Raw genomic sequence first — 12190 nt, forward strand, 5'->3', positions numbered from 1 at the left:
AAAAAAAAAAAAAAAAAAAAAAAAGGAGGGATCACTCAGTGCTGCTTATGTGCTATCTTGGACAAAGCCCGTATGAAACTTCTGCTGCACGTCACTTACCAGTCTCAGGAGACCGAAGCTACAAACTTCAATTATCCTTAGCTTTGTCCTCTCCCTCACCTCAATCTTCAAGCTTCCTGGATTCTAATCTCAGAATCCCTCTGGAACACACCCTCTCTGCTCCCACTCTTTGGCATGTATGTTAATCAGCTGGAGTTAGACGCCCATCAGGGGTGGGCACAGCTGGTTTCTCCTGAAGCCTCTCCCATTGGCTTTGGATGGTCATCTTCTCCTGTATCTCTGCATGGTATCCTGTGTGTGTGCTGAACTCCTTTGATAACACCAATCATGTTGGATGAGGGCCCATTTGTAAGACCTCCTTTAACTTTAATCATCCCTTTCTATGTGTTCTCTTCAAATACAGTCACATTCTGAAGGGGTTAGGACTTCACGTGATGAATTGTGAATTCACATATGAATTATGATGACACACAATTGAACCCCTAACAGCTTATCATGTAAGGACTTTAACAGATTGACCTCTGCTTTACTCCTTTAACTTAGCTTTGGAATCTCTTCCACAGAAATTCAAGCTACACCTAAAAGACCTGAAGCTTTCTTAAAACACCCAGTGCTCTGACCCCACCATACATCTGCTAACACTGTTCCTTATTTCTGGAAAATGGAACCTCCACTCTATCTCCTCAGAACTCAACTCCTTAGCCTCGTAAACTATCAAATAAGTCATAGGTCAGATACCGCCTCCTTTGCAAAATAAATTCTGAACTGAGAATGAGCCAACCCTACACTTTGGTAAATTATTTAACAAAACCCTGTCTCTTCGCACAGAATCTTAAATTGCCACTTATCTTCTTGTTAGAATACATAGGCTTGCATTCACAGAGGCTCTACAAATAGTAAGCATTTAATAAACATTTGTTGAGTGAATGAAGTGGGAGAGATTGTAAGACAGACTAAACGCAAATTTGGCTACAATATAAAAGAAGACATTACAACGGCAATAAAGAAACTTAAGTAAAAACCAAACAAAGGAAGAACCTCCTTGTGGTCCAAGAAATGGAGTTTCTTTCCAAGCACACTATTCTGCTACATTTCCCAGACTCCTCTGCTATCTACTGGGACACATGACTGGATCTAGAACAGTGGTGGCAAACCTGTAACACCTATGCTGCAGTGGGCTGTGTGTATCACTGACAACTTTAAAATCACCATGACTGGTCCAGACAATGAAGTTCTAGCTTCCAAGATCTCTTGGGAAGTCTCCATTCTCTGCACTTCTGGATTACAGAGGGTCTAGTAGAACCGAGGCTATAGGTAATTGTGGAGTCACTAGTTGGGAAAGAGCTTGGATCTCTGCTAACAGCTAAATGGACTGTGCTAAGAGGAACAAATACCATTATATTGTTTAGCCCTAGGATTGTGGATATTTAAAGACACTGAGGGAATGGATATTCATGATCACATTAACTCTCTTGACTACCAAACACCTGAAACATAAATGTGCTCCAAGTTATACCACTGCTCACTGCTTTGGTGTAACTCCTATCCTTTAAAAATCCTATCATCCTGGGGCTGGGGCTGGGGATTTAGCTCAGTGGTTCTGCTGCCTGCCTCTCAAGGACACAAGTTGAATCCCTGGTACCAAAAAAAAGATCCTATCATCATAATGCTTCCTTGGTCATATTCACTGAGGCTCCTCCTGACCTCTAGATCCCAACAGTATTTTATGTGCATCTCTCTTCATGGCTTTTAATATTTTATACCTTATATTATAGTCTCTTTTATATTAGCTTCCTTTCGACTGTAAGCTCCATGATGAGTATATCCAGTGAAATGTTTTATGGCCTGTAAGACAAAGCGTGGTGTTCAATGTTAGTAGAACAGTCTAAAAATTCATGAAATGCACTTTTCATGTTACATGGCAGTTGTAAGTACTGGAATGCTGTGGTTTGGACTGACTTGGAAGGTCTGAGATGGAAAGTTGGAATTGTAAAGAAGGGAGCCCTGGATCCCCACCTCGTTCCCATGATTCTGATCTAAATGGTCTGTGGACCACAACTTGCAGATAGTTAGAGGTTAGTAAGAATGGGGGAGAGAGAGAGAACATAGTCTGGGAAGTCCTTTTGTCTTCTAATTAACAATCAGAGTCTTCAAACATAATTTTGATCTCATCATGCCCTGCTTTAAAAAATATTATTTTGTTATTTCATTGAAGAAATTCAAATAGTTATTGACTGAGGAGCATGGATCAGGCAGTATTGTAAGGGTCTGATACTGTACTGTGCCAACCCCACTGAGTAACCACGCGACCTTAGAGAAGATGCAAACTTCCTTTGGGTTTAGTTTCCTTACCTGAAAAGACTGTGTAGGAGGAAGAATGGATCCTCAAGGAACTGAAAGGTCAATGCAACTGGAGGACTAAGCGTGGCTCAGAGTGACAATGGTAAAATGAAACAAGGTTGTGTCACTCAAGAGCTTGCAGGTCAGGATGCAAATCATGCCTCTAACTTCAAAGGTAGCGGGAACCCACAGTCGGATTCACAGCAGGAAGGAGCTATGCACAGGGATATACGCACTGTACCAGCAGTTAAAGTTGAATCAGCATTTCCTCCAGAATAAAGAAAATGGGTAATGATAATCACACTAGTATAATATTTTGAGGGTACTAAGTAAAAACAGGAATTAAGCTTTAAGACTATGTTCAACTTCTAAATAAGATGGAAAATTAAATTAAAGCTTGCTTACTGAGGGTAGCAGTAATCTCAATTCATTCCCAAGACCACAAATTTCTTTATGTCATATAAACATAAACTAAGCCTCAGTTACAAAAGAAAATTTTATTAGGTGTGAAAGCAAAACAGAGATACCCACTTAAATAGTCTTTACATATTTATAGTTACAACATGGACAAATAATTTATTAAAAATTACATGTTCAAAGAATAGTACTATTTTAAAATAGCCAATATGGTATCTGAAAATGCTCTATTTTATTCATAAGCAGTGAATGTTATCTCCAAAAGAAGTAATCTGTATATTCTTGTGAAAAATATAAAAGTTTTTTTTAATTTTTAAATTTTTTTTTACGGTGTTTGCCAAGAGTATAAAGGAATAGTCCACCTCTCTAAGCCTGAAAGAGTACATATACACTTATTGAGAACTATTTTACCAAGTGGCCATAAAACCACCTTTGTTTTCCTCTGGGCTTAGATGAACTCCAAAATTCATTTCCTTTTCAAACCTTGGCAGGGTGCAAAACAAAACAAACAAAAACAAATCAGAATGACAGTTTCCAGGTGCTTTTCTTCATACGGAGCGAAGAACCTTCTCTTTGGCTGGATGAAAGAGCATGGTGTATTGGGATGTCCAATCTACCACACAGGGCTTCACCAAGCCAAAGCAGCCACACTGAAAGAAGTCTGCCAGGTTCTGTTTGAATCCAAGGCTGCCAAGAAAACAAGAGAGCAAGCCTTACTTCACTTCCTGTGTAGCTATTCACAAACCTTCATTCAAACCATGAACTTTCACTGAGCATCTGTGAGACAATGTCCTCTGATGACCCTGCAGAATTCCTGAGGTACTCTGGACTCTTCCCGGGTCTATGGACCCTTAAAACGGAAACATAATTCTATTTCTGAATTTGAAACCCTACTTTGAGATTCCCTGACTTGTGCCCAGCAACCTGACTGGGCTTTTCTTTATCAACCTCCTTTTGAGAGACCCACACCCACTGTATTGCTCACTGTCATCACTGAGTCTCTTCCTTTCGATTTCCACTACCATAATTCAGACTTTGAGTATCTCAAAGGCCACACAGGCCAGAACAACTGTAATCAGTATGTTTTTTTCCCTTAACTGTCCAAATAACTCTCTAAATGATGTACTTATCTAGGTCCCTTCCAGTTCAGCTTACATAGCGGAGCCTGTCTAGTCCTGCAAAACCCGACACGTTCATAGTTCACGTCTCAGTGAAGCCTTTCAAGACACTGCTCTTCCCAGAGGCCCCAATCCAAACTCCTCATCTTTGTGGTCAAAGGCCTCTACAACGAACCCAAGATTTAGCTCCCAAAGTCAACTTTATAAGCCTACTGCTTTCTGCTGGCTCCATTTTCCCCATGGGGACCCACATTCCCCCACCCTTACCGCAGGTCAGCTCCTCGTCCTTTTAAGCCCTATCAGCTCTCAAGGCCCAGTCGATGCCCACGTTCTTACTGGGCCCTTCCTGACTACCATCTTCAGCATCACCTTTTCTCCACCAAACTCCTGAAGTACTAATGTCCTATTCCAGTATGAACAATGATTATTTTATATGCATATACCCAGTCTTTTAAGTGCAACTCAGTTCCCCCATACATAGAAATAAGTATGTGGGGCTGGATATGCAGCTCAGTGGTAGAGCACTTGCCTAGCTAGCATGCATGTGCCTCTGGCTCAATTCCCAGTATTACATAACAAACAGCAGCACATTTGTGCATTAAGATGACTGTGCTGTTGTCGTTTAGATGATTGTGTGGCACACACAAAGAGGACCGTGCTGGTGTCAGGGAAGAATCAATGCTACTCAGAAAGCAGCTTCCCAGGGATGGGAACATTTCTAACTGCACAGAAATGCTGGAGTGGCAGCAGAGGGACATGCTAAGAAGTACAGGGTCTGGTTCGAGACCCACTTCATAAAGGAGGGCTAACAGGTAAAAACTCCGGTTAGGGCAGGATTTTGGAAGCTAGATTCAAAGCAACTCCAAGGCTTTACCTCTAGTTCCTCGAGTTATGCTGCCTTGCTCAGCAAATGTATACCAGCTCTCACCTCCTCTCCCCCTTTAGGACTCTTCCCCAGGCTTGGCACGCCCTTAGTTCCCTTTTACATCAGGTCTGCACCAGATCTCAAGGCCCAACTTAAAATTCCACCTTTATCAAAAGTCTTCCGTACTTTGGTGGAATAAATATTTATTCCTCTGGTTAAAGCACCGCAAAAGGGATTTTATCATCACCACCAGCCCGAAACAACCACAACGAACGAGCTTCACACTACACTCCCAAAGCTGTAGCCATTTCTTCCTATTAAGTCCATTTCTCTCCTCTCCAAACACACACTGCAGTCACACCCCAGGCTCTGATCTCCTTGTCTAACAGCCTAACAGTTTCATCTTGTACCAAGAAGAGGCTTTAAAATAGACTGCTCCAGAGATATGCAGTGAGTGCGAGCGCTCGAATCCCTCAGGGCTTCTGGGTCACCTCTGCAGTGCTCTCGGCCTCCCAGCGCTGATGGAGGTGGCAGGGAGATAAGCTTCAAGGCCTCATCTTTTTTGTATCATGAAATGACAGCCTTTCCACAAACACTGTCATTTTAACTGAAGACAGGTTTTATACACTCAATGCTCTGGGGAACATATTCCAAACTTGAAAAACAGGATCCCCCCTGACACAGGTGGGCATGCTGAACACAGGGCTGAAAGAATTACTGGTGACGGAAAAGCCAGGCTGAAAATTCTGGCAAAACACACAACCTAAAGCTTCCGACAGGCAGGTGGCCGGCTTGCTCAACCAAGCGCTTAATCACCTCGCATTGACTCCAAGCCAGCAACCTGCAACCTTGTGACTGTGCGGATTGACTGGAGAGATTCCCCATCTTGGCAAAACTTCAAAGTCACTTACTACTAAATTCCTCACCACCTTGGGATCATGACCTCACCACCCCAACCCTGCCACTGAGGCTTCCAAGAAAGGGGGGCTCGACTCCCCCAAATAGCAAATTAGAGAATGGCAGCATGGGCCCAGGGTGGGGACACTAGGTTAGGAAGTCAGTGGCTGGGGGTCTTCTGGTCATGGAGGCCAGGAAAGATCTCACTTACTTGTACGGTGTCTTCCAGAGGGACAGCGTCTGTTTCATCTGCCTGCTCTGTTTCAGCAGGCTGATTCTCTCATGGGAGGTCAGGCCCAGAAAAGCAATCTGAAAGAGAAGGACGGAGGGAACCTAAAAACACTGCTTTGCAGCTCCATCACCCTTAACAGTACATCAGAGGGCACCAGCAAACCCTCAGAACTGCCCCCTCCACTGCCTCGGCCTCCCTCCTAGACAACGGTCAAGGCACGGGTGAAGCTTCAGCAGCCTTCAACTGTATCCTGCATTTGTTGCTATGAGAATCTAGTTGCTAGGCTTTCTCTTTGTGATTGTCTCATTTTTATTAAATTTTCAAGAAAGCACTGTGGATTAATTTAAGAGTTGTGAAATAACTGCTTTATTAATTCCAGCTATGGCTAATGGGCATGTTTAGATTTTTAACACAAAGAGTATATAATTCTCAGGCAAAGAAAATAATCGAAAGTCAGTATCAGTGCAATTATCTCCATTTGTTAATTCTTAGAAGTTCTCTGAAAAGGTGCCCCCCGCAAATGTTTATAAACTGACATGATGAACATTTAAATCCATAAATTTGGAGAAGAATAAGAATTAAGGTGTCGTATAAACTTCCAAATCATTAAAAGCCACAACTATTTACAGAGTTATCCCATTTCAGATTGAAAACAACTCTAAAGGCAATTTCCTCATCTGTGAAGTGGAGCTCAGCGTGCCACTCTTTTTGTGCTAAGATACACACACCCGGTGCTGGGCCTAAGGGAGGGGAAGGAACTGCCCCAAGGCCACTTCGCTGAGGCCACTGAGCCAGGAGGGGCTCCTCCAGGGTCACTGGCTCCTCAGCAGCTGTCCACACACCCAGTGCCATTGAAACTAGGCCCAACCAGAGCACTCAGGAAATGAGCAGTTTTGAAGAAGCGGACTGCTTTGCTCATTCAGTAAACAGCTCTGCTCTAAATTCTTATTTCTGAAAATTATCTGAAATTTAAGTTCGTTTTCCTTCCGTAGAAAGTATATACAAAACCTATTAACCTTTCTTTTAAAAATTAATGGTATCATAACCTCATACACTCCTGCTTGTTCTAAGAGTCCGGAAAAGAAGAAAGAGAATTAGAACTGATGCCTCCAATCTTACTCCACCTCTTACCAGGCCTACGGCCACAGCAAGGCACTGACCATCTCTTGGGTTTAGTTTTTTATCCGTAAAATAGAGATACTTTGGCATGGCGCACACCTCAACTGCTTAGGAGAAAACAGATGGGAAAACCCCAGAAACCTGATTTTACTCAGCATTCACTCTGTTCTTTCCTTAGCATTTCTTTTTCTAGCTTTCTTTTCTCCTGTTCTTTCTTTCTTCTTGCCTTCCTTCTTTTTCCCTCCCTCCCTCCCTTCCTTGGGATTGGACTTAGGGGCGCTGTACCACCAAGCTACATCTCTAGCTCTTTTTATTTTTATTTTCAGACAGAGTCTCACCAAGTTGTCCAGCCTGGTCCAAATTTACATCCTCCTCAGCCTCTCCACTAGCTGAGGATTGTGTGTACCACCACGCCTGGTCCTTGGCATCTCCCCACCCTTCCTTCCTTTTTACCAACATTGTGTTGAAATTGGTTACTTGCCCACACAGTGTATTCACTTCGCTTCTGTTTGGTAAAGCTACAATTACCCGAGGTCTTGTGTAACTGGTTCAGACTGATCACAGCTGCCTGTTCTATGTGGCAGGTCATAGCAACCCCAATAATTCGGTTAGGCTCACAGAAGGAGGAAGGCAGCAGGGGTAGGGTAGAAGCTTCACAAAAGGCTGACGGTGACTACTGCCCTGGAGCTTGCACTTACAATGGTCCTGACCTCCTTGGAAAATGTAATTATTATGCCCACTGGTCAGCAGTATAGCTTTCATTTCTTCCTACTCCATCCACCTAGTTACTGCAGCAGGCAAGACACGGACAGACAAAGGGAAAAGAACCACCTCACATTTCTGCGCTGTTTCACAGTTCACACCATGCTTTCATACACTACATAACCTAACTGCATGATGGGAAGAACTCCAGAAATCAGAGCTGCTGGAAGATCTAAGCTTCTAGCTCTGACTTTGCCACTGACTGGATGACCCCGAACAACTCACCTCTTTGTTCCTCTATCTGTAAAATAAAGAAGTCAGATCAGGTCACTCCGCACTCCCACTCCAGCAACTGATTAATCTTTAAACCATCCGGTGAGACTAGATGGGCATGATTATCCTCATTTCACAGCAAGGAAACTGGATCCAAAAGAGGTCCAGTGACTCACAGAGGAAGCCATGGAGGCAGAACTAGAATTTAAGACTTCTGATTTTTAACTACTGGTGGCTGAAATCTTATTCAAAAGCATTATGAGGAATAAATACCTGAAAGAGCTGATTCATTAATAAAAATGTTGACCATGAGAAATGAAAAGTGGCTAGCATGAAGATATATAAAACCCAAGGGGAACAGGCCACGATCTGACTGAGGTAGGTCCATAGTCCGTCTTCCTTGAACGTTGTGGCACAATGATTTGACCAATCTGTGAATTTACAAAAAGGAAAACCGTTATTAAAAATGGCGACAAACTAGTGATCCTTCTCTAAGAAGATGAAATCACTGCGGTTCTACTAGGGAGCAAAAAAAGCAAGACACGATGGCGAAGATCAAACTTCATCCTTGGGAGTCAGAGGGGTGACTCAGTGGCAGGCAATGCATGTAGCACGTTCACGTGGCTCTGGGTTCAATCACTTGCATCAAAAACAAACAAAAAGCAAAACAAAAACCCAGAGCAGGAATTCAGCTTTAGGGGTTTATTTTCCAGATGTAGCTCAATTACAAAAATGAGACTGTGGAGCATCTCAACGTCTAGGAGGGCCTGGTGACGGCACCTCAGCAGCTGACAGTGAAGGAATGAAAGCAGAAACCCATAAAACCTTGGCTAAACTCAGCACACCCGGCATAAAATGCACTGGGGAACTGAAGGACTTGGCAAATGAGAATGATTATATTTCATGAAGTATCTGCCCTAGAAAATTCTCTATCTTGTTCACGTTACGTCGAGTTACAGATCCACTATAGGACTCAATATGAACTTTTATTAAAGGTTCACAGGGACAGGTGACTGCTGTGGACACAAGATACCCACAAGTGCCTGGACACCATCAGAACACAGCCCTGCAGCATGCAAGGGGCCAGGCATGCGTGAACCTCTGCACTGACACCATAACTAACCGTGTAGGGGAAGAACGGCCGGGGAAGGGACTTGTGGAGGAAGACAAATCCAGGAAAAGAAGACAGAACAAGATTTATATGGTCTCAACTCAGTTTCTCCCCGACAGCACCAGATGCCAATGAAAAGAGAGGGTTTCTCAATGGTTCCTGATGGTGACTCACTAACCCATGCAGCCTGGAGCAGCAGGCAGGGAAGCAGCAGAAATGGGGATGGACCTTCCACATTATGACTTTTAGAGGCAGGATGGCTACATACAGAGGGAATTATTTCTGAAATGAGAATTCTGCAGATATGAGCCTTGAGGTTTCACAAAGTTAGTTATTTGACAATCTGCGTAAGTAGTTTCAGACATTTCCCCAAAGCAGCACCACAGAGCTCCTGGGACAGGGAGAAAATGAGTCCATGATGCTACTATCAATTCTCTGTCCATTTTCGTTCTGAATGCCTATGTTGTTTTCCTCCTTTGTGAGTCTCAGAGCATCGCCACAGAGTGATAATCAAGGTAACAAGCTGTCTCGTCAGGACAGCAAAGAGAGACGTATCCAATGCATCTGATACCATGGAAAAAAAAAAAAAAGAATACAATTTCTAACAGCAGGTGGAGGAAATAGCTGCTTAGTGGGAAAGAATATCTAGTTTCTTTCAGTTTATGGATTTCTAATGTTCCCTTCTGGGGATTCTTTGGATAACACAGCATGACCTGTTACTGAAGTTCACCCTGAAATACAGATTTCAGACTCCATATCGAAGACAAGACCACAGTGGCCGTCCACATTATCTTTTGCAATATAATACTTTAATTTGTCTAATACATTCTTATCAAGTACTCAGTAGTTAATGTTCCAAGTCACATCAATTGTTCCCATCATGCCAGAGCAGTTACACAGTTCTTCCTGATACTGATCTAATACCGTTCTCTCTGTGACTTGTAGGATGCTGATGCTTTCTGATCTGCTTGCTGTCCACCCTGAAGACAGACCTCACAAGAGATGAAGTACAAGTGGCAGAAGCAGCTGCGGCTGGATCAGCGAGGAGGAGGAGGGTGGTATAGCAGGACTCTGGAGGTAAAGGCATCATGGTAAACCACGGGGAAGGAACAACAGTGAAGCCTTATTAGAGAAATGGAATAATGTTCATATGTGTTTGTGCTTCCTGTCTGAAAAAACACAGGTTACAGGATGCCCTCACTCACTGCAAGAAAAGAATTGCAGAATATGAATGGAATAAAAATAAAGCAGGGCTAGAGATTTAGCTCAGTGGTTCCATCACATGCCTTGTAAGTGTGAGAGACCCGAGTTCAATCCCTGATACGAAATAAAAAAAAGAATGTTGAGCTGGTTTAAACAGCTGGAAGTCAGTGGAAGGTGGGACTGTTCTTCAAAAACAAAATATAGTATGAAAACTGGTTCAAAGGCAGAGGAAAAAAAGAGAAGAGGAAAGAATCAATGAAACAGAAAATGAGCTTGGAAAGGCTGAATGTGATGGAAAATTGTGGCTGTTCTTATCAAAAGTCTTATGATGGAAACAGACACCAAACAGGAACTATTTTTAGTGAGGAGAGGGAAGAGGAGAGACAAGAGTGGTGTAAAGTCTGGCTCCTTTCCCCTAGGATCAAGTCCAAGAGACAGACTTAGTCCACGGGCCAACTCTGAAAGGTTTTCTAAGAATATGCTTTACTGTTGGGCCTTAAAAGGGCAGCTCTCTCAGAAGCACTGCTGGAGATCTTTTATTTCTGATGCCATAAGAATTAATCAAAGATGTAAAAATTCTAGTGTTTAGGGTTACTGGTGGTCTTTGGCAAGACCTGAGCTCAGGAATCCTAACCTTCTGACTGTTAGCCCTGTTGATAGTCATATTTGGCTACAAAGCATTTCCTGGAGCTCAAATACCCATCGTGTCCGGTGGGAAAGGGTCTGACAAGGTGACTAAGTCCTCACCATGCCTATGTCAGGGCAAAAAGTAACCTATTTCACTGAGATACTAAAACCTCATGAAACCTCAAACAAAATGAGGTCTGTAACACTGGTTATTTCTAGGGAAAGGAGCCAAGGGGCTGAGCACAAGCACCGAATAAATTTTCTTCTAAAAATTATATTTAAAGAAAGCTGGGGTGGGTGGGTTGGGAGCACAGTGTAGGGACAGAGAGAGCGGGAGTACTTAAGAGTGCTGGGGACTGGACTACCTGGAAGGAAAAAAAAAAAAAAGAGGGATAAACTTTTTGTAATTGTCTTCCTGCAGTTTTCAGTTTAGGCAATGAGTTAGTTCTTTACTCGTAACCTAACAGAAGGGTCAATGCAAACAAATTAGAAATGGAGACTCTGCATCTAAAATTTGCCAATCCTTCAGAATAAATAAATGACAGTTAAACTCCAAAGAAATAAACTACTAGCACTGTAAGTTTTTGCAGTTAGGTAACCTATTCTGGGGCCTGAGAAGTGTGGCCGTGTAATTCTTAAGAGCTAAGCCCAATGCTCTTCACCTCAATTTAAACCTTGTCCTTGGTGGATGCCCTCTGTGCAGCTGGCTATCACTCCCCTCACAGCACCCCCAGGCACCTTTTAAATTGCTAGTGAAAGTTATTTTCCTTTTCCAGGGCTACAGAATAAACAATTGAATGTTTTCTCCCAAGTTATTATTTCCAACAGTTTTCCCATTAGTTCGAGGTTTCAAGTTGATACTCATCAAGTGGAATGCGCTTTCAGAGCTTTGCTCCTTAATTTACTGTGACCACCATCGGTCAACCTCTTCACCATCGACCTTTCCTTTGTTTTTCTGTTTTATTTACTTATCCCTCCAGATTTTACTGGAGCAGTTGGCTTTTGCTCTTCACCAGGGGACAAATTTACAGTTGTCTTAAATGAATTTTTATTTCTGAGCACTCCTCAAGTTTATCAAGGTTCTCTTCTGAAGTATTAAGAATCTCTTCTAGGGTTGGGGATTTAGCTCAGGGTTTCAGCGGCCTGCCTCACAAGCACAAGGTCCCGAGTTCGATCCCAGGTACCAAAAAAAAAAAAAAAAAAAAAAAAAAAAAAAAAAAAAAAAA

General features: G+C 42.7%; 1 protein-coding gene across 4 annotated transcripts in view; it reads right to left on the bottom strand.

The window, feature by feature from the left end:
• Positions 1 to 2948: 2948 nt before the first annotated feature.
• The window catches only part of Zdhhc13 (zinc finger DHHC-type palmitoyltransferase 13), a 34094-nt gene continuing 24852 nt past the window's right edge, over positions 2949 to 12190 (bottom strand). For 3 of the 4 annotated variants that reach the window (XM_010620426.3, XM_010620423.3, XM_033764076.1), the window contains 3 exons: positions 8297 to 8454; positions 5909 to 6006; positions 2950 to 3504 (listed from right to left, as the gene is read on the bottom strand). In XM_010620426.3, the coding sequence (XP_010618728.1) occupies positions 3366 to 3504; positions 5909 to 6006; positions 8297 to 8454 (395 nt within the window). In that variant the 3' untranslated portion in view covers positions 2950 to 3365. Of the gene's footprint in view, positions 3505 to 5908; positions 6007 to 8296; positions 8455 to 12190 lie in introns of all 4 variants that reach the window. The other variant, XM_010620424.3, reaches the window with a different exon arrangement.

The sequence above is a fragment of the Fukomys damarensis genome, unplaced genomic scaffold (assembly GCF_012274545.1).
Source record: "Fukomys damarensis isolate Sample0158 unplaced genomic scaffold, DMR_v1.0_HiC HiC_scaffold_16, whole genome shotgun sequence".
Taxonomy (NCBI): Eukaryota; Metazoa; Chordata; class Mammalia; order Rodentia; family Bathyergidae; genus Fukomys; species Fukomys damarensis.